This window comes from Crinia signifera, chromosome 6 (assembly GCF_055691185.1).
Source record: "Crinia signifera chromosome 6, ASM5569118v1, whole genome shotgun sequence".
Lineage (NCBI taxonomy): Eukaryota > Metazoa > Chordata > Amphibia > Anura > Myobatrachidae > Crinia > Crinia signifera.
The window spans coordinates 13,490,247-13,512,806 of NC_139222.1; the positions used below are offsets into that span (position 1 = coordinate 13,490,247).

The window sequence follows — 22,560 nt, forward strand, 5'->3', positions numbered from 1 at the left end:
GGTGGGCAGGCCAATATCACTGGCCAATGATATACCAACAACCTCTTATTATATATTATATTATAATGTAATGATAGCATAGTGCATTTGCACCCTCTATCTCTGTGTTGCCCAGGAGAGCCACCCGAGATTCAGGAGTCTCCCAAAAATCCCTGGTGAGAAGGCAATTTTTTTTATCTCGGGCCTGGGGGGGGGGGGGCAGGGTAAAAATCAGTCCCTCCTTTTGTCAAAGCCCTCTTATCTCCACATTTCACTCACAGCTCTCCCAAACTCACTCAGCGACCATCTTCGTCCACGTACTTATCTCCATCTTTGGCCACCAGCCCCTAGTAGTACATTGATCACATCCTAACTCCTTACATCTAAGCTGTAATGTGTATTCAATTGTGGCATTTATTTTACCTGTACTCTATTTTTGTTATTTACTTACTCTGATGCTAAGTTTTCTCTCTCCCTGTACTGTTCCTTTGTACGGCGCTGCTAAACACTTGTGGCGCCTAATTAATAAAAATATAATAATGTATTATTAATAATGGTACTTGTGTAGTTTCACGGCGCCACTGTGCGCACAATCTGTGTTAGAAACTTGTCAGCCTGCCAGACACTGTGTTCTCAGCGCAGCGCGTGCCTGCTTTACATATGTAATCTACGTTATCAGCGTAGCGCTGGCAGCAGCAGCGCACGCTGCCCAGCGCTGACAGGTCATTGTGGTACTTGTAGTTCCTGCACACCGCTGACAATGGGGGCATGTAAACTTGACACCCCAGCACACCGCTAACGTACGGGGCTTCTAAACTAGACACCCCGGCACACGCTAAAATTTAGACACTAAAGCATCTAAATCCAGACTCCCTGCAAACCGCTAAGAAGGGGACATCTAAATTTAGATGCTAAAGCGTCTAGATTTAGTAGGGTGTAGGGGTACATAGGGGTGCACTGTGCATAACACTCTTAAACCTGTTCACAATGACACTAGTCGACGCAACCTTGTAAATTCCACTATCCACACCACCCCGAAGCGTGGCGAGCGCAGCGGTAGGCATCCGACCAACCTTTTCATACCTCCACTATCCCCGTCGGCGTGGAGTTGATTTTATAAAGTGTGGCGAGCGCAGCGAGACACCGAGCCTGAAGCGTGGTGAGGGGACGCGGATACCTGTGAAGCCCGCGAGGGGACGCGGATACCTGTGAAGGTATCCGCGTCCCCTCACGGGGCTCGCTGCGCTCCCCGCAATTCGGGCTCGGTGGCGAGCGCTTTAGAAAATCAACTCCACATAGTGCAGGGCTGGGCAACACCGGCCCTCCAGATGTTGATGAACTACACATCCCAGCATGCCTTGCATCAGTTTCAGCATGGCCACATAGCAAAACTAATGCAAAGCATCCTGGGATGTGTAGTTCATTAACATCTGGAGGGTCGGTGTTGCCCAGCCCTGTCATAGTGGATAGTGGGGGTATAAAAAGGTTGGCCGGACGCGTAATGCGTCCTCTCGCGGAGCTCGCCACGCTTCGGGTTGGCATGGATAGTGGAATTAACAAGGTCGACAGCTGTTATGTCGACTAGTGTCATTGTGAACAGGTTTAAGATTGTTTTGCACAGTGCACCCCTATGTACCCCTAGACCCAACTAAATTCAGACGCTTTAGCGTCTAAATTTAGATGCCCCCCTTCTTAGCAGCTTGCAGGGAGTCTGGATTTAGATGCTAAAGCGTCTACATTTCGGACACCCCCTTTGATAGCGGTGTGCCGGGGTGTTGCACGGAGTCTGGATTTAGACGCCACGCTGATAACGTAGCGCTGCGCTGAGAACAGCTAGAGCGGCACGCGCACAGAGTCTGGCAAGCTGCCAAGTTTCAAAGACAGACTGTGGGTGCAGTGGCGCAGTGAAACTACACAAGTACCTTAATAATAATAATAATAATATTATTAATAATAATTAATAAAGAATCTTTTGTTGGGTCATTGCAGAGGGCTGGGGGAATTTTTGACTTTTTTTTTCCCTTTTTACACACACAGATAGGTTAATGATGTCTCATAATTAAGAAAGAATAATGGGTTTCTTGTTATTAAAACTCCCATTTAGCATGTTAAAAAAAATATTAATTACGTGTTGTATAAAATTTCGATGTGAGTAATCTTTCCTGCAGCAGGAGAATACATAATACATAATTTAATTAATTGACAAACAATTTACACACCCAAAACAAAGATACAAGGTGCAGCCCTCAGAGATGCTATTTATGATATAAAGAAATACGGACAGCACATTATACACTGTAGTTGTGTTACTAGTAGACTGGTATAACTGGTATGTTCCGCAGTAAGTTTAAAAATTCAACCGCGTACAAGTACATACATGTTTTAATTACAAAGTATATGTGTGCAATTTAATTGGTTTTATATGTGATTTCTGAATATGCACCTGTTCCCTTATTAAAATCTGTTGAAAGTAATAAAAAAAACTATTATTTTTATATATAACATCATGTGATCATTGCATTTAAGTATGCCAAAATACTGTACACCTGTATTATTAATTGTTATTTGTATTCGTATTTATTTACCATTTATAATAGATATTTGTAGAGGTACACTGAGGTTGTAGAGAGTTGAGCTGAGCCGGGGTACTGTTGGGAGGTGTGGCCTAACTGTGGGGGAGGAGTGGCCACATCCGCTTTGAAATGAAAACAAGAAAACTGTATATTTAGTGCTGTAGAAGGGGGGGAGTCTCCAGGTACTAGTGGAAACTCTTAGTTGGCAGGCTGCTTTTTATATGCAAGGTAAATACTGGCTGGTTTTGAATGCAGAGTACAGATAATGGGCAGCTATGATTTACAATTAAGCTGGGAGATTCTTTTACTACTATAAATCTCTCTGCGTGCATTACGTCTGCCCGTCGTGTATTGCAGCATGGTTTTGCCCACGTTTAAATAGCTAATTAAAGGATTTTATTGCTTCATTAAAGTACTATATTGAGTTTTATTAAGGTGACTATAATTTACACATTTGCTGCAAACACTGCCAAGTCTTACCGTACTATTCCTTTAAACTGGGACACTCGCGAGGAATTTCACAGGTTCTGTGGTTGGCTGATTTCAAGCCTGTAAATTAGCAGGCCAGGCGATTATCGATAGACGCAAGGCGGTTTAGTTCTCTCAGGGGTAGATTTATTAAGCTTGGTGAAGTGATAAAGTGTCTGGTTTTTATCACCGGCCAATCAGCTCCTACCTGTCATATTTCAAATCAAGCCTGTAACTTCACAGTTAGGAGCTGATTGGCCGGTGATAAAAACCAGACAGTTTATCACTTCACTGAGCTTAATAAATCTGCCCCTCAGTCCTTACCTATTAAATTGTTGGCCCGAATGTCCCAAGCTTAAATAGAAGGTTAGAGAAAAAGTTCCACTAGGGGGATTTAAACATTCTTGGAATAGAATCTAAACATTGTTCAAGTTGGGTACGCACTATATGATTTACCTCACTGACGATATTGTTAGCGATGTCTTTGATGCTGCCGGACAAGCTAAAACACACACACACCCCGCCGAATAGACTGTAGTTGGCGATATAGTCAGTCTTGCCTGCATGTTCTGACAACGGGGGGGGGGGGGGGGGCACGTTAACAACACATGGGAGAGTGCATCGTTAACGATACAGTGGGTACACGCTACACGACATGCAGGGCAGCCGAGAGGAATGCTGGGCCCCGGTAAAATTTTGGGGGCGTGGCCTAGTCGCGGGAGACGTAGCCACCTCTCGCCATTAGGCCACACCCCAAAAAATGTTTAGGGGGTGAAAAAAACACTTTAAAGTAGAGGGGGGGGGGGGGAGTGTTATTGTCGCCCCCCCTCAGCAGCAGCACACACCTAGAGCTCTCAGCTCTCATGCTGAGCCTGCTGTCAGCACATCACGTGCTGTAGGTATGTGCTGCCCAGGAGGGATGGAGGGGGAAGGGGGGAGGGGTCGGACCAGCAAGCCTGGGCCGGGTAATTAGTACCCACTCCCCCCCCCCCTCTCGGCGGCCCTGACGACATGCACAGTAATTCAGTATCGTTTAGTAAAATCACATAGTGTGTACCCAACTTTAGACCCTGGTTAGGTAAGATACGTAACCAAATGCCAAAGATAAGGATCAGGACAGAGCAGGGGGGTCATTTGTGTACACTGTAATTAAAACCGGTGTGCACTGACTCGCAGGGACAAGAACTACCTACAGTAAGGGCACAGACCCATCCAACCAGTCCGATGGTGACTCAGGATCTCCGTATACTGTCCACCTTCCAGTTCAGGATAATAAATGTGCTGTGCTCTGCATCCTGTATTTAGATGTCCTCTTCGGGTGTGTCATTCGTCAATTAGCTCATTTATTATAACTTAATGACAAGGACTTTTACCTTCTCCTTCTGCAGGCTGTTATGTAATAATGTTCCCCTTGCCTCTTAGTGGTACATGCCAGGGCAATTAACGCACATAAGTATTGTATGTGTCCGGAACAAACCATGTTGCGATGGCAGGGGAGCAAATACATTGATGTTGTTTCTGTGCAGAGTAAATAGTGGCTGCTTTTGCATGCAGCCCACAGATGTAAGACAGGGGGGGGTTTTTTGCACTGCAATTTAGATTTCATTGTAAACACCTCACCCAAATCTAATCTCTCTGCACCTCTTACATCTGCCCCCTGCAGTGCAGCACAGTGTTACACCCAATTTTTTTTTGAAAATGATTACTCTGCACGGCACCACGTGCAAATGGGTTGCTGCATGCAGGAAAGGGGACCATGTCCCCCTTAGCAACTAACCCAGACCCTCACTTGTAACCCTTCAACAAGCACAGGCATGGATAAAGAGTCTATGCTGTTCGGTGGTGGGGGTTGGGGGCTACAGGGAACTTCTGAAGAAATCAATCCTCCCTGGGCAGACAGGGTCTCCAGTCAGTTTCCAATATTCATGTAGAGATCCAATGGTCCGGAAGATGCCTGGTTGTGAAGGAAATAGGAATATAACCAATGTGATCACCATACAACAGAGATTCCGCCAGACCCGTTCCCCCTGTGTCTATCCAGCCTTCTAGCTCATCTGTATTGAGCCTCCTGCCCCATGTCACTTCAGCCTCCTGTACCATCTCTTTCAAGCCTCTTTCCCATATGTCTCTCCAGGTTCTGTTCTCATCTCTTTCTATCTTTCTGCCCTATGTCTCTCCAGCCTCCTATACTGTCATTTCCAGCTTCCTGCCCCCTATGTCTCTCCAGCTTCCTGTACCGTCTCTTCAAATGCTCTTGCTCCCTGTGTCTCTGCTGCCTCTGTTACCATCTCTTTCCAGCCTCCTGACCTCTGTGTCTTTGTAGCCTCCTGCCCCCTGTGTCTCTCCAGCCTCCTGACCTCTGTGTCTCTCCAGCCTCCTATCCCATCTCTTTCCAGCTTCCTACCACCTATGTCTCTCCTGCCTCCTGTCCTGTGTCTCTCCAGCCACCTATCCCCAGTCTCCTGACCTCTGTGTCTCTCCAGCCTCTGTTCCCATCTCTTTCCAGCCTCCTGACCTCTGTGTCTCTCCAGCCTCCTGTCCTATGTCTCTCCAGCCGCCTATCCCATCTCTTTACAAGTATCCGGACTATGGGTCAACATACACAGTCAAAAGGTCAAACACTATTGGTAAACATGCACTCGATCGACATTTACAATAGGTCAACACAGGCAAAACAAGTCAACATTGTAACTGCCGACACATGAAAAGGTCGACATGAGTTTTTAAAAATGTTAACAAATAATGTTGATATTTTACCACCCATGTGGACTCTGCATTGGGGCTTAAAGTGTGCTCTAATGGCAGAAATGTCATGTATGCAGTCTACGGTATATAAACAGAAATACCAGTGCATCCAGTATATGAGGTGGGGTTTGCTGGCAGTAGAGGAAAAGAGGAAGAGGGGAAAATCCTACAACACACACCCAGTCAGGCGTGGTCAGTTATACCTCCTGGCCGATACCTGCTGAACTGGCCAATCAGTGGGTATCTGTGACTTATGTTTAGCTTTTTCTTTTATTATTGAACTCAAGTTGGCTGGTTTCTCTTTCAGTGGATTCAATTGTGCAGGATTTCCCCGACTCGGTCCTCAGTCTTGAGTCGTTCCAACCTTGATCATTGATGGTATAATCAAACTGACCCCAGAACAGACTGCCCAACACAGGGCACCAGTGAGGAGCAAGTGAAATTCATTGTACTGGCTGGTGTAGGCTTCTCCACATACCCTCTCATAGGTACTAAGGGACGTGAAAGCAAGACAGAATCCTGCCTCGGATACTGTTCTGGACTCAAAAGCCTTTGGAGAAGAGTGAGTGGCAGGGGCTCAATATCCCACCATGTTTGACAGCGTTGGGGCTATAGCTGACCTACAGAGCAACTTGGCATCGGGTCTGTCCACCCAGCCAGCAATGCGAGATTTTGGCCAAAGGGCTTGAAATTTTGCCATGAGTGGTGGGTCCCACCCCAAAATAGAGATGACAATGAGAAGGGACAAGTGTCAAAGGTCCTCTGGGAAGATTGTGGTCCTATATGGAGATTCTCCAGTAAGGCTGTCACCATAACCAATGCATAAGTGCCTGTGTACCTTGGAGCACTTATTCAATGTTTGGGTATAGAGAGTAGGAGCTGACAATGGTAGCAGATGAGGGCCCTCATGGATGCCTTCTTCCAGTGCAAAGATGACATAGATAAACCGAGATCTGGCTGAATAACCAGAGTGAAAGATACTTGTTAAATTGGTCAACTGTACGTTATGCCAGCTGTCTTCATGGACACCATCCCCTGCTCCAGAAAATTTGATTCCACCCAGTAATTGACCACGGGGAAATCCAGCTGAAACAGTGTTGAATCCCACCACTCATACTTAGCCATGGTCTTGCGCAGCTCAGTAGCCCAATCTGGTAGGACCAGTATCGATGGGTGGATGATGGATCACTCTACCATTCGCTTGATGGGGTTTGGTGGACTCGCAAAGCTGTGAATTCGCAGCCTTGCATATCAACCAGAATAACCCCCTATGACTGAATCTTCACCCAAGAAGGAACATACTAGTTACTTCCTATTGCTGATTGGTTCCGTGTGATTGCATTGTCACCACCAAGTTCCCAAAAAGTTTCTTGTATAGCGAATCGACGGCGTCAATCTAGATCGTCAATCACATGGTCAACCATTCTTGGTCAAATGCGTCTAGTTAGAAACCAAAAGATAGTCGACAGCATCTACAGGATGTACAGTATCGAAAGATAGACAAAAGCGCTAGACCGAGGGGAACATGGTCGACAGTTACTTGGTCGACACAAGTTTCTCAAGTTTTTGTTGTTGTCTATATCAACATTGGTTGACATGGACACCAAATAAGCATACCGTGTCCCCTCGCATGGTTTGCTATGCTCGCCATGCTTTGGGCACTATCATAATCTGACTCTATGCCTACTTGGATGGTACAGTATGAACCAAGTCAATCTAAAGCAAAAAAAAAACCCTGAAAAACTCTTGTCAAGCTAGTGACTGTCGATCACGTTCCAGTCGGTCTAACATTCGTTACTGCCCATCTAGACACTGACGACTATCTTTAGGCTTCTAACTAGATGTGTTCCACCAAGATTGGTCATTCACGGAATTGTTGATCTATACGCCGTCAACCGGTTACAGTTCCCAAAACACCATGTGGGTCATTCCGGTTCATTCGTTCAAACCAGTGTTTTTTTAATGCGCATGGGTCTCCATGGGATTACGGAAGGGACGGGATGTGCCGAAAATATGTCAGTCTCCAGTGACATATATTTGCAAGCCCAGGAGAAATGATTCGAAGATCGCTGACCATCGCATGATTTTTCCAGCTGAGGGCACATGTATCTTCGTGACACATCCCCTCAGATGGTTGCGAGTGGAAATGGCGGCCGGGCGGCGTTACAAGGACTCAGTAAGATGCGAGTTTAGAATCAGAGCCCACATTTCAGAGAAAGACAGATCTGCCCAAGATGCGCCCAACTCAAGATCGGCTGGATATATGCAAAAATGCATAAATGGGCACCAGGTACGTGCAGTGAATTTTTAGCTACAATAAAGTAAAAGATTTGTTAGATTTTAATGTGCCAGGGTTTGTGTACGTGCTCTATAAACATGTATCTCACCGGTGTTAATACTTCCACTTCTGTAATCTGAAAATGCTTACTGGTAAATAAAGATGGCAGCTGTCCAAGGCACCTGCGGCTTTCCCAGGAGTAATCTATGACTATAAATGGAAGGGTTTGGCACACATCCATTGCTGTATTGCTTAGGCTTTCCACCAACCGAACATCTACCAAATAATATCAAATTATAGTACTGTAGTTCTTACATTGGAAACACAATGGACTGTCTGAAAAAATAACAAAAAATCTAAAAAAATAAAAATACCTGCAATAGTTAATGGAAGTGTACAGAGAGCACATGGCCAGCCTTCTTGGATGACTTCCCAGTCTACTAGTAGTTATTTTAAAGCCTCGTTAAACTGATAATTGTAGAATTAAATAATTGCAGAAGCTTTTTCTCATCTGCAAAAATTAGAAATGCTGTTTTTTTTCTCCTTACGCGTTATTTGAGACACTCAACACAATCATGATGTTGTCATGGTTAGTATGATGAATATCTACATTGACATTTATTATGTTGACACTTGTTGACATGCTTAGAATGTCCCTGGTGACCTATCTGGAATAGTGGGTCCAGCTGCTGCAATGGCGTCTTCCAGGGCAGGATGATTTCCGGCAGATCTTTCCAGGATGAAGATGACTAATCCTAACCCCTAACTATCCCCCTAGTGCCTAACCATCTCCTCCCGTAGCCTAACCCTCCTCCACTGATCCATGCAGTCAGCTTTTCAAATGTTGACATTTCTGATGGTATTGGAAACATGTCGACATTTTTGCTTACGCCAACAAGTTCAATGTCGATATAATAACTGTCGATATTATGACCACATTCAGTTTTGCCTAAATGTGAACATCATCAGGGTGCTTCTCAGAATGAGAAGTGTTTTGGACTGCACACCCTAATTTTAAACGTAATGGGGCAGATGTATTAACCCCTTACCGACGCAGCATGTTTTTGCCTTCCTGACAGAGGCCTTTTTTTCAAATCTGACAGGTATCACTTAAGTGGGGATAACTTTTTTTTCCTTTTACTTATCCCAGTGATTTTGAGATTGTTTTCCCGTGACACATTGTACTTTAAGTTAGTGATAAAAAATTTTTTTTAAAGTTAGTGATAATTTTTTTTTTTGTGAAAAATACCAAAATGTCGTAAAAAAAATGAACATTTTGCATTTTGCAATTTTAAAGTTAGTGATAATTTTTTTTTTTTGTGAAAAATACCAAAATGTCGTAAAAAAAATGAACATTTTGCAATTTGCAAAATGTTACATTTGTAACAAAATGTCGTAAAAAAAATGAACATTTTGCAATTTGCAAAATGTGAGACAAATAATCATACCACTCAAAATAGTTAATAACTAACAAAGACCATATCTAAACTTTATTATTACATCATTATTTCAACTTTCTTTTATTGCTTGTGAGACAAATAATCATACCACTCAAAATAGTTAATAACTAACAAAGACCATATCTAAACTTTATTATTACATCATTATTTCAACTTTCTTTTATTTTTTTTGGACGCTAGGGGGCAGCAGAGTCTAAATTTTACACATAACACAGTAAATGCTGCTTTTGGCTGTTCACGTTTGAACAGCCAATCGCAGCGATCGCCCATGGCGGGGGGCATCACTGCCCCCCCTGGGCAATGAGGGAAGATGTCTGCTGTCAGGGACAGCAGACATCGTCCCTCTGTCACCGCGTCTCTAGACGCGGTGACAGTTACAAGTGATGACGTACATTTATGCCATGTGTCGGGAAGTACATCCCGACCATGACGTAAATGTACGTCAAATGTCGGGAAGGGGTTAAGCCTGACGGAGAGATAAAGTGAAAGGTGATAACGTACCAGCCAATCATCTCCTAACTTTCATTTTTCAAACAGCTGATTGGCTAATACGTTATTACCTTCTACTTTATCTCTTCACCAGGTTTAATACATCTGCCCAGTTAAGTGGTGCTACCATGCTGAAGGTTCTAGAACCATGCAGGAGAAAGAAAAATGCTGATGTACACTTAAAGAAAACTTTGATAAACTCTTACAATTAACATAAAGAATAAGACAAGTATAAATGTGGCCAAAAAAGTGGGCCCACCCACCACATCCAGGTGAACCTCATTAGATGGGTCTTTAACATCCCTAGTACTACCATTTTTCACAGTAGCTACTTGTCTAAGCAAAGAAAGAACGTTACTTACACGTTTCGTCTGTGTATATACTTCATCAGGGGCAACAGCATTTATTGTTTGGGGAAAGGGGCATTTTTAGAATAGTCTGTTCATCTAGGCTTTTGGCATAACAATGGTGGAAGGGGATTGCGCCACACATAAGATCAGTTGTTTTATAATGCTTTGCTCATGTATGTTATTTTTATCTTATTTACCTGGAAGTCCAACATATAAAAACTATGGTACATTCCTGAAAAGAGGAGGTCCATGGGTGTTCTCTGTATTCGGGCATCTTTTTTTATGGTCCTCAATATCATGTTGAACTTTCATGACAAATTCTCATGAATGAAATCACAAAACTAGAGATATCTGGATTGATGCCCAGATTGTGTTTGGGAGGTTTCGGCTGTTGGGGAGGTCCGACATAACCAGTTCTACATTTCCATCTCTTCGCTCCGAGCCAAGTTTCACACTATATATTATTACCAGACAACTATCCTTCTCTTTACTCTTGTACTGGGATCCATCGCCTCCACTCTTCCTCTCTTGGGACTTCACCCATCTCCGGTGACTGCTGAGACCCAGGTAAGACAAAAGCCCGGTCAGGATAATTGGAGATATGGACAAACCAGATGTGCAATAGGTATATTCACTTCATATGATAATATGTGTTAATATGGAAACAGAATAATTAGCAATGATTTAACGCTGCTGTGTAGACGCATGTTCCTCTGTCCACTTCTCACCCCAATGTCAACATCAGTGTCTTGCAGGTTTCCTAAGCAGAGATGTGGAAGATATTATGCCTTTCTGCCTTCTTTGGGGTCTTTGTCCCATCAGTCAGCGCTCAGAAATGGGACCTGGATAAAATGAGACAATGTAAGTTATTCATATTGGACACTACACTCTATCTGTACATCAGGGTAATTACATTGGGTGCCGGACGGGGTCCCGACAGTCATTAACCCGACAGTCGGGATCCCGACTGTTAAAACACCGACGGCCGGGTTCCCGACGGCCGTCGGCTATTTTCTCTCGTGGGGGTCCACGACCCCCATAGAGAGAGAATAGAACAGGTGGCTCGCATAGCGAGCGCAGCGAGCCCGCAAGGGGCTTTGTTGCGCTGGCCACGCTGTCTGAGTCCGGGCAGTCGGGATCCAACTGTCGAAGAAACATACCACACCCATTACATTAAGGCTTGGATGGCATTCTTCAATAAGACAAAATTTTCAAAGCTAAACTAATGACCTTAGGAGGATCAATGTGGAATACCATAGCCAGGATTACTAGGTGATGGACCCCCTGCATGGTGTGGGATACCATACCCAGGATTACTAGGTGATGGACCCCCTGCATGGTGTGGGATACCATAGCCAGGGTTACTAGGTGATGGACCCTCTGCATGGTGTGGGATACCATAGCCAGGATTACTAGGTGGTGGACCCCCTGCATGGTGTGGGATACCATAGCCAGGATTACTAGGTGATGGACCCCCTGCATGGTGTGGGATACCATACCCAGGATTACTAGATGATGGACCCCCTGCATGGTGTGGGATACCATAGCCAGGGTTACTAGATGATGGACCCTCTGCATGGTGTGGGATACCATAGCCAGGATTACTAGGTGATGGACCCTCTGCATGGTGTGGGATACCATAGCCAGGATTACTAGGTGATGGACCCTCTGCATGGTGTGGGATACCATAGCCAGGGTTACTAGGTGATGGACCCTCTGCATGGTGTGGGATACCATAGCCAGGATTACTAGGTGGTGGACCCCCTGCATGGTGTGGGATACCATAGCCAGGATTACTAGGTGATGGACCCCCTGCATAGTGTGGGTTACCATAGCCAGGATTACTAGGTGGTGGACCCCCTGGATGGTGTGGGATAACATAGCCAGGATTACTAGGTGGTAGACCCCCTGCATGGTGTGGGATACCATAGCCAGAATTACTAGGCGGTGGACCCCTGCATGGTGTGGGATATCATAGCCAGGTTTACTAGGTGGTGGACACCCTGGATGGTGTGGGATACCATAGCCAGGATTACTAGGTGTGGACTCCCTGGATGTTGTGGGATACCATTGCCAGGATCTGGGGGATTGCAATGTCACTCCCACTGACCAAAATGATCCAACAATTGCCATTCTGCTAACGAATAGGGTAGCAACAGGAAGCCTCCCAGAAAATAGAGATTGTCCACCACTGGCTCCAGCAATGTGATCTCACTGGAGAGTCAATGTTGATGCAGATTATTTGACGCTGCATACTCTGACCCAGTAAAGGGTCAAATATGCCTGCAGTGGCATCTATTTACTTAAGACAATATGGGCAACTTCTCAACTGGTCTACTTCTCCACTCTATAGTCTTGGTATATCTCCCCCACAGTATCTGAAAGAACAGCGGTGGGGCACTGGGGACAGTGAGGTAAGAGACAGGGGTAAAGCGGAGGGAGAACAGGGGTGACTGTGGTCCTAGATAGGAGCTGATAGAAGAGAAAGACACTGGTTTGGTAGAGACTAAGGAGAATACAAAGAGACATCTTCTAGTGTCAACATTATTGTGGTAGCATTATAAATGTTGACATGGCAACTGTGGAGAGTAAGTGGTGAGAGATACTGTAGGAGGACAACATGGTATGGGGTAGGAACAAGGAGGCACAGTAGAGCACAGAGTTATTGATGAGCATTAGGAGGACAACATGGTGTGAGGTGAATAACAGGAGGCACTATTTAAGCGACAGAAACGGACACGGTGGAGAGAGATAGGAGGTAGATGAGGTGGATTGTAGATAATATTGCAGAAGACCTTGGACAGTAGATGAGATAATTCTAGGGCAATTCTGGAATATACACAAGGGACCAGTTGCAGGTGTATCCAACTCACTGATGCCCTCATTGATCATGGCCTATGTTGAAATAATATTTACCATCCAGTTTTTTTATGTTTGTGATTATTGTTTTTGTGGGGGGGTTTATGTGTTTTTGTTTTCTGTTTTTTTTTTTCTTTTGTGTTTTTTGTTTCCTCTTGTGGGAGACTGAAATTAGATGAGAGATTAGGGTTAGATGATTATAGGGCTTCTATATACAGCAATAATGAATATAAAGCACATTTGTTTACAATACGAAGGCTATGGTGCTGGGGAGGGTGACTGAGGGAGAGGTAGGTGACCGCTGTAAGGCAGATACTGTGGTTTACAAATCTTTATCTTCCAGGCTCATGTGCGGGTGACGCCATACAAAGCTTCTCCTCAGCGGTGGCCAACCAAGCTATGACAATCGGCAATGACCAGAAACTGCAGTAAGTGTACAGAAGGGAATGCGTGACCAAGTATGAGCAATCGGGATTAGGTGAAAGCTGGAGCGGTCCAGACTCCGGAATGCCGGACCGGTCAACTGCCTGCATGACCTGGGCTGCTGAAGAGCCCAGTCCCCAATAAAACAACGATATCTTTTGAAGGAGATGCTTAGGGGTACATTTACTAAGTCAGGAGTTCTATTGAAGATGAGATGTTACCCATAACAACCAAATCAGATTCTTTCTATTATCTTCTAGAAGGTGCTGGAAATGTATCCAATAGATTTAGGTGTAAGAAGAGTTAAGAGGATGGAATCAAACTAGTCGAACAGCGGTCTAATAAGTTACTCCTACTTTTACTTAGAACCCTTATTTTAAATAAAATAAAAGTACATTTTTAAACTTGATAACATCTGATGTGTTCTCCTAGATTGTCCACCTGTTGTACAAAAAGTTTCTGCTCTAGTACAGTTGATAACCACTGGTGACCCCTTCTGGCATCTACAGCCTGGAGAGGGTACCCAACGCTGGTTGGGGCATTGCTTCTGGGACCACCAGAAAGGGCACGATAACCCTGATAGTGAGGTTTGTCACCTCGTCTCCCCACCAGGTATGATCAGACATCCGACGGTGCAGGACCTACATATCATCTAAGATTATGGCAAGGAAGCCCTCAAGACTGCAGTGCAAACCTTCAGACTGGCTCACCAGGGAAAATCTATGTTTCTATGAATTACTATGGAGAGCTGGACAGCGACTTTCAGTAAGTGAGACTGATTTTGTTGTATATGGAGGGTTGTGGTTCTACTTACAACATAAGGCATTCAAGCCAATACTGGTAATGCAAACCAGGGGTGGGTGCATCTAGTTGTAGAAGTTTATTCTAGGCCGGTGCTGGTGCCGGCTATTTGGCAGTCATCTGATATGAAAATGGTCAAAGCAAATGCTTGAAGGTAAACGAGGTACAATTTCTAGGTACTGTAGATATCTGAATATATGGATATCAAAAGAAAGGCCAGGGTGCAGGCAAAGATTATGGCACCTGCCTAACAAGATAATGGTGAGGAGAAAGCCAAGGTCAGGGCAAGCAGCCAGCAATAGAATGGCCAGGATGCAGGCAAAGATCAGGGCAGTTGTCTAGCAAAAAAATGGTTATGACCAATCCAGGGTCAAGGCAGGCAGCCAGCAATAGAATGGCCAGGGTGCAGGAAAAGATCAGGGCAGGCGCCTAGCAAAAGAATGGTTATGACCAATCCAGGGTCAAGGCAGGCAGCCAAACACAGAATAGCCATGGTGCAGGCAAAGATCAGGGCAGGTGCCTACTGTAGCAAGAGAATGGTTAGGACCAAGCCAAGGTCAGGGCAGGAAGCTAACAATATAATGGTCAGGGCTAAGCACGCATCAGGGTGGGCAGCTAATTATTAAAGAATCAGGTTTCAGGCAAAGGTCAGAGCAGAAGGACAACAGTAAGATTGTCAAGGTCCAAAGAGTAGGCTTGTCCAAGGACCCGGAATAGTGTTAGACCATTAAGCACAGCATACTGAACCCATTAATAACCAAATGTCAAGCTGAAGGAACAACACAAGCCTTGTGTCCACAGCATCTGTCACCAGTTATCTCCAGTTATGGAAGGATTCTTTACAGTAAGAGCAGTGAAAAGTGGTATCTTCACCCATATAGTATTGGCAGGCACTGTAGAGAAGATTGATCATTTAGGAACAGATTATGTAGGGTACTGGTATCAATTATACCATCCATTTCCGATATAGGCTTAGGCAGGAGTATGTATTACTGTTTGTGAGGGTTTTATCTATAAATAGCGGAAGGATGACTTTTATGAGTGACATATTTCTATAATACCCATTATCTGTGCAGGGCTATATTACAGGTCTTAATCCGTAGATTTGAAGAAAAATATTGGCATTATAATTGCTTCGTTTCAGAGTTATGTGGCAAAATATTGACAATGCATCACCATTGTGCTCTGGAACTGTGACAGTGGATGAACTCCCAGCCTGTGCACTTGCTGCTAATGGATCATGTGACCTGCCGGGTGGTCTGGAAACTGTGACAAATTAGTTACAGCCACCGCTACATAGGGATTTTTCTAAATTCGACCCCCTAAGGGAGTGAAAACGTTTCAGATATCTAGTTGATAAGATAAAGGGGAACTGGCAAATGTATTTATTTTATACAGTTCCCCCCTCTCCTGTATGCTATATATGTTAGTGCCTTTTTCTGTCTCTAGGTCACAAGTTCAGGCTGGTGTAAAGACTGGGAATAATAAGAGAAACACCGCTAATCTGGAATACACCTATACATTGGATGTGAGCAAAGGAATACTCACTGACACCACAGCCCCTAATTCATGGTGAGTACTGGAGATTAAACATTCAAAAGATCACAGGAGACCATGCCATGTACGATGAGGTGGCGGGGTTGGGGGAAGATGGAAGGAAAGGGTTTGTGGTACAAAAAGGTCAAGCCCAGATCTACCAATAGCCAGCTGCCTAGGGGCACCAGAATTTGAGTCTGCCTATCACAAAATTAAGAAGACCTGACTGTACCAGGTGAAAAAGAAGAAGAGGAAAAGAGGGGGGCAGAGAGAAGTCAGCTGGAAAACGAGGTGAGACGTAAAGTCACATGGAACGGTATATCATTGTGTGGGGGACAGGTGGTGACCGCGTAAATGGGTGCCCAAATGTTAAGATGCTGGGGCCTTCATAGAGTATATAACTGAAGCTGCATTAGCGTACATAGATGCGTAGAAGATGTTTAAATGAACTTTTCAAGACTTGGATCTGGTGAAGGAACTTAGTTTTGGGAACCATCAAGAATGCATTTTTCATGAGATGCAATGTCAAGTCTTTGGGCTCTCTTTGTGGTGGCAGAAAGCTAGATGAAGGGACCCCAGGGTGTAGCCAATTGGTTTCTATGTGACTACTTCTCGATTGGTCCACTTCTCCTCTCTTTTCACTGCTTGATACATCGGCCCCTATGTCTCTTGGATAAGTGTTTTAGGTATCATGGACTCATTGACTTGGGAGGGTTGAGGCCACTACTGTTTAAGGAAATAAATGAGTCATGGGAGGCAGAACATATAGGAGTTCCAGAATAAATGAGGTAGCCTGATATTATAAGGTACCAGCAGGGACGGTGGGAGAGTGGAAAGTGGAGGGGTACTAATGAGAGACAAAGAAGAATGGGAGACAGAGAGAAAGAGGAGGGGGAAAAAGAAAGAAGAAAAAGAGTAAGAGGCAAGTATGTGCTACAGGCCTGTTCGTGGGTCAGAGATACTGGGATTCAAGAGGTCCACATCTCAAAGATCCATAGGTAATTGGTGCAGGAACAGTAAATTATAATATAAATAAGTACAAATAATTTTTCGATGTGTTTAGAATCTTATATTTATCTCCAGGTCACAAGGTCTGGATGGCACGAAAAACGCAAATATGGACACAAACGTTGCCAGTAACTCCTATATATTGAATGCAATCAGAGGGACCGTTGCCCCCACCGCTCAGTGAGTATTGGAGATTCTACATATAAAGGTCTCAGATGGAGGAGAGAATGTGTAACCTTGAGAAACATTTGTGATGGAACAAAATTGATGGAAATTACTATAAATATATCATTTGAGTGTTCATACACCTCCAGGTCAGACGATCTTGGCGAAACAGAGGAAACGGAGGGAGGAAGTGATTATGCAAACATTGTTAATATGATGATCTTGAATAATGTATTGGATGAGGCGACAGATATATTACTCAACGACACCACAGATCTTAATGAACAGTGAGTACCATAAATCATCTTATATATATATATATATATATATAGATACAGAAGTACTAACACACTTGCATATATATGTTTAGTGTCTGTGAGTCTCCGAAACAGTGCCATCTCCTGGCAGAGAGTGAAACTGCATCTCTTTCTCACATGCACAAACACGCATATATAAAAGTCTAACTGAAGGGGTAGTTATGGACAACTCTAATATTTGGGGCAAATTATCTGAGATGGGCCTTCTATTGAATATGGGATGTTGCCCTAGAAACCAATCAGATTATACTTCTTCTTCATTTTGGACCTTCTAGAAGTTAATAGATAGAATCTGATTGCTGGATATGGGCAACCTCCCGTGTTAAATACAACTCCCATCTGTGTAAATGTACCCCTAAAGAGCACAGGCCTAGTTCATGTTCATATATAAATGCAATTGCGATTCTCTATATTACGGAAATGCTAATGTCAATGAGTGAAGCAGCCGCCCTGGAAATTAAGAGGCGCCCATCCAATCGAAAAAATGAGGAACATTGGGGCTATGGGTAGGCCTATGGCTAAGCAGACTGGACACAGCGGTAGAGGAGCTGGGGCCTGCAAAACATCCATACAGGCCTTCCTTTTCCCCAACCACTCCCCATAAAATGATGTGGATGTTTGTTTTATATATCTCTAGGTTAGACGGCCTCAATGACACTGAGGCAGGAAATGACACAAGCATTGTTGATGTGAATCTCCCTTATACTGAATTGAATATGGAGACTGATATATTACTCAACACCGCAGATGCACAGTGAGTACCGTAGATTGTACATATAAAAGTCTAAGAGTGGGACAGGCATATACAACTCTGTTATGGTATCTTGTCTTTAGGCCAGCAGTAAAAAGGTCAACAGTCCATTGGACAACCACTTTGGGTTGACTAGAGTTTCTCCCACTTTTAACCATTTTTAGAACTTTTTCATAGTCCACTTGGACTACGACTGGGAACAGTAGAGGCCCCTGCGCTAAAAGTGAAAGATTGAAACCCCAAAAACCTAAAAAAAAAAACCTCATGTTGTCCTTTTCGAGGAGACCGGTTGGTTACTGTTTTGATATATCTCTAGGTCAGACGGTCTTAATGACACGGAGACAGGAAATGGCACAATCACCGTTGATTCGGAATTGTCTTACATTGAAGTGGATATGGAGACAGAGATACTCAATGGCAACGCAGATCTTATCCCACAGTGAGTACCGAAGATTATACATATGAAAGTCTAATACTGGGGGGTAGGTATGGACAACTCCAGTATTATGGTAGTTAGACGCTGCTGCTTACATACAACCTAGCTCCACCAAATATGGCATGGTGGTGTTGTTTGACAGGGGTTAGGTTTTTGCCTAGGTTTGACCTACATCAGGGCCATGGAGGTCTACGGGGTGACCCCCAACTAGGCTGCATAGTCCTCAGCTGCAAGACAAGTATGCCTTTGTGCTGATCATGCTAGACATGCATCCTCAAGGGCCTTAGAGTCCCCAGACAAACACGTTAGTTCTTAGATAAAAACCATGGGAAGGCCTTAAACATGTTGCATTTCACTGTGATGCAAATATCCAGTATCCTTGAGGTAAATATTGGGAACATGTCCAGGCAATGCTTGTACTGCAGTGATAGGACATGAGCAATGAGGCAGAGGAGCACCTGGCAGGGGTTGCTGTAGGGGCTTGGTGATACACCCACCACTCTTGGACCCACCTGAGCCACTAAAGTCTTTGGTTACAGGGGCAGGCAGTAAATCAAAAGTGTTTTGCTCAGGCATTCGAAAAACTAGAATGTCTAAAGTGCCCGAAGGCTTAATCCGGCCCTGGCTGGGGTTGTGGAGGATTATAGTTATATAATGATAGTGTTTATATATCCCCAGGTCGGATGATCTTAATGACACGGAGTCAGAAAATGACACAAACACTGATGACTATGACGCGGGTGTGATCCCAATGATAATCCTCAATGGCACCGCGGATCTACGGTGAGTACTGGAGATTATACACATAACCGTATAATGCTGGGGGTCTACATGCTCATTGCCAGGGGCAAGTCCACCGCCGAGTAGGATCAATCAGTTTCTAACTGCCATGTTACACGCTGGGTTTGAAAAATAACAGTTAAGAGCTGGTCGGTTAGTAGGTTGGTGCCGATTCAGATCGGTACGCATAGGTCCGAATTCAGTGCCATCACCGATCCTGGGGGTCTGGGTATGCGTATAGTCGCTCATGCGCGAGCACATTCGCCGTAGAGAACTCCTTTGTCAAGACTCACAATCACCGCGGCTTTCGCGGCGTACTCCTGCGAACGCAAGTGGGTGCTGCTCGGCGCCGGGTGGATGATGTCACATGGCGTCAGCGGCCTCCCCGATTTCACACAAGAACGGGCAAGATAAAAGTAAGTCCTGGATTACTTTTCTCTACGAAGAGAGGAGAAATCATCCGGTGGTTGGCAAAGACATGTGCCCTCCCGCGCACCTATGGGAATGCCCAGCGTTTTCATGGCGATCCCATGGATGGGCCCCATTCTTGCCGCCGTCTGCCCCCCTGTCCCGCCTTGATGCTTGCCTATGGCTTGGCAACTATGCAAGTCCCCGAAGCCATTCGCACAGGGGGGCTGCACAGGAGCATAATAGCACTCGCACAGTCCACAAAGTATCGGGGCGCGGCCACACTCATACTACTGCGAGTCAACCAGGATCACCTCCATAGTCTTTTAGTTGCAGCAAATGTTGCATGCTACCAACCCGGGCAGCGCCAGGTATGCCAGCTACTATAATGTAATTGGGTACAGTGCGTCAGGAGAGAGCAACTGGCGTTGTATGGGCAATGGTTGGGGTGATATAAGACTGCAGAGCTGGGGGGGGGGTTATAACTGTATAATGATAGTGATTATATATCCCCAGGCCGGATGATCTTAATGACACGGAGTCAGGGAACGACACAAACACTGATGACTATGACGTATTTGTGATCCCAATTATAATCCTCAATGGCACCGCGGATCAACAGTGAGTACTGGAGATTATACACATAACCGTATACTGCTGGGGTAGGCCCGGACACCCTCACCCATTACTAGACATGCTGCAGAAGGAGCCCTGGTGCTTTCCCCTTCTCCCTCATATCTTTAATAACTGGCCTCAGTGGTGTAACAAGAAATTTTGCACCCATCTGCCAAAAATCCCCCCCCCCATCCATTTATTAGCATTATTTACCTAAATGCTCATGGTTTCATGCTCGTTGTGAGGGGTTACATGCTCCTTGCCAGGGGTTTACATGCCCCAGTAGCACCTCTGGGATCTGTCTCCTCCAAGGCGGCAACCATTTTTGGAAGGACATTTTCAGCAGATTCCATAGGGTTGGCCAGACCCATTGGAATCTGCCCTCACAGTGCCTGCTCCCCCAAGCCACTGCTTGGGCTGCAGCGCCGTTGTTACGCCACCGGCTGGACTTCTCCACCCCCAAAGTGGCATAACACCGCTCTGATCGATACGCATTATAAATGTGCGTAAAACCATCTGTGAATTGGGCCCATAGATTGTAGGGGTCTGTCGTAATCAGCCAGATATTCCCTGTACAGTCTGCAGAATGTGGTTAAATTATTATAACTTTATAGTTGTTTGCGTTTATCTCTAGAGCAGAAGATCTGAATGACACAGACGCAGGAAACGCCCCCAGCGATGAGGATTACACCTACGCACTGGGTGCGGACGCGGGAACAGTCTCAGCCACCACAGCAGCTGCTTCACAGTGAGTCCTGGTGGTTTTACCTATAGGACCAGGTGCTTGAAGCCGTGGCAGCCCAATTCAGGGTCTACAGGCCCGAATCAGGCCTGACGAATACGCAAGGCCGATGATTATCGAATGACTACAGATGCATACGGATTGTAGCGCGCATGCGTCCGCCGACAAACAAGCATCTATTCTTATCGCTAGCCATTGGCAAGTTGATTGACAGGAAGCCGGCCTTTGTGGGTGTCGCCAGGTAATTTCCTGGGAGTGTCCGGGAAAATGCAGGCGTGCCCAAGACTTTTCAGGGGCGGACTATGACGTCAGCTCTGACCTCGATCAGCCTGTATCTTTCACACTGGTGCCGCCTGGTCATCTATAGATGGTCATCCATCTTCTTTGACTGACTGTCCCCTGGGCCAATCAGCACGTGTGGGTGGGGCTTTAGGGTTGTCAGGGGCGGGGCTATGCTCAGTGTCCCGACACCTTGAAAAAAGAAAAAAAAAAACATTGGTTCTGCTGTGCCATCCATGGAGGGAAACCATCTGGTTCTCTCCCATCGATGACATCAACCATCAATGATTTCAAATCATCGATGGTCAATGGCCATCTCTATAATATAGATGCATGGGCTGCAATTGTGGAGCTTCTGTACCAGCTGATTGTGCACCAGGAGAGAGGACCAGTGGTGTCGTATGAGCAACGGGAGAGCTGTTGGGATGGCACAAGGAAGATGCATTGGAGGGGAGGACTGGGGCTCTACAGGTTGGGGAAGTATTTTATATCTATGTAATGTTTCTGTGTATCTCTAGAATAGCCGGTCTGGACAATACAGGAGATGAGGACACCAGCAATGAGGATTACACCTACACACTGGGACCCAGCGCCGCTCCTGCACAGTGAGTCCCGGATGGTGGTTATACATAGGGGGCCTCATATGCTGGGTGTAAGAGATCCGTTCTGCCCTACCCCTGTGCCCCACCCCTTCCCCCCCTGGTACTTATGCTAAGGAGTACTATAGCTATATAATATTTGTGTTACTATATATCTGTAGGTCAGGTGGCCTGGACAACACAGATACAGGAGATGAGAGTACCAGCAATGAGGATTACACCTACACACTGGGGGCCAGCGCCGCTCCTGCACAGTGAGTCCCGGTGGTTATACATAGGGGGCCTGGCTAGTGACGCACTTCTGGCAAAGGCCTGTTGGGCCATCAAGTTCTGGGCGCAAATCTAAGGGGTGTGGTCAATGTGGGGACTGCAGATAGAGGGGGCTACAGGGGTATACATGGTCCAACTGCAGGGGCCTCCTCTCAGTGGCCATGTTTGTCCCTTATCGCATTGTCACCGGGGCCCAGACAGACAAAAGAGGTCTCCTGTCTGCTCACAT

At 45.3% G+C, this 22,560-nt stretch overlaps 1 protein-coding gene and 1 long non-coding RNA gene across 7 annotated transcripts in view; one reads left to right on the forward strand and one right to left on the reverse strand.

The window, feature by feature from the left end:
- The window catches only part of LOC146010075 (uncharacterized), a 51,732-nt gene that overhangs the window by 15,399 nt on the left and 13,773 nt on the right, over positions 1-22,560 (forward strand). For 2 of the 6 annotated variants that reach the window (XM_083150957.1, XM_083150956.1), the window contains exons 2-14: positions 11,088-11,203; positions 13,545-13,629; positions 14,237-14,389; positions 15,875-15,997; positions 17,045-17,149; positions 17,284-17,421; positions 18,089-18,205; positions 18,519-18,641; positions 19,317-19,421; positions 20,343-20,447; positions 21,076-21,189; positions 21,981-22,067; positions 22,223-22,315. In XM_083150957.1, the coding sequence (XP_083007083.1) occupies positions 11,113-11,203; positions 13,545-13,629; positions 14,237-14,389; positions 15,875-15,997; positions 17,045-17,149; positions 17,284-17,421; positions 18,089-18,205; positions 18,519-18,641; positions 19,317-19,421; positions 20,343-20,447; positions 21,076-21,189; positions 21,981-22,067; positions 22,223-22,315 (1,439 nt within the window). In that variant the 5' untranslated portion in view covers positions 11,088-11,112. Of the gene's footprint in view, positions 1-10,042; positions 10,910-11,087; positions 11,204-13,544; positions 13,630-14,236; positions 14,390-15,874; positions 15,998-17,044; positions 17,150-17,283; positions 17,422-18,088; positions 18,206-18,518; positions 18,642-19,316; positions 19,422-20,342; positions 20,448-21,075; positions 21,190-21,980; positions 22,068-22,222; positions 22,316-22,560 lie in introns of those variants that run through there. The other 4 variants (XM_083150955.1, XM_083150958.1, XM_083150960.1 and 1 more) reach the window with 4 other exon arrangements.
- The window catches only part of LOC146010124 (uncharacterized), a 76,942-nt gene continuing 64,340 nt past the window's right edge, over positions 9,959-22,560 (reverse strand). Inside the window, exons 3-4 of the long non-coding RNA XR_014444730.1 lie at positions 11,071-11,184; positions 9,959-10,898 (exon numbers count right to left, since the gene is read on the reverse strand). This is a non-coding gene — a long non-coding RNA (uncharacterized LOC146010124). The remainder of the gene's footprint in view (positions 10,899-11,070; positions 11,185-22,560) is intronic.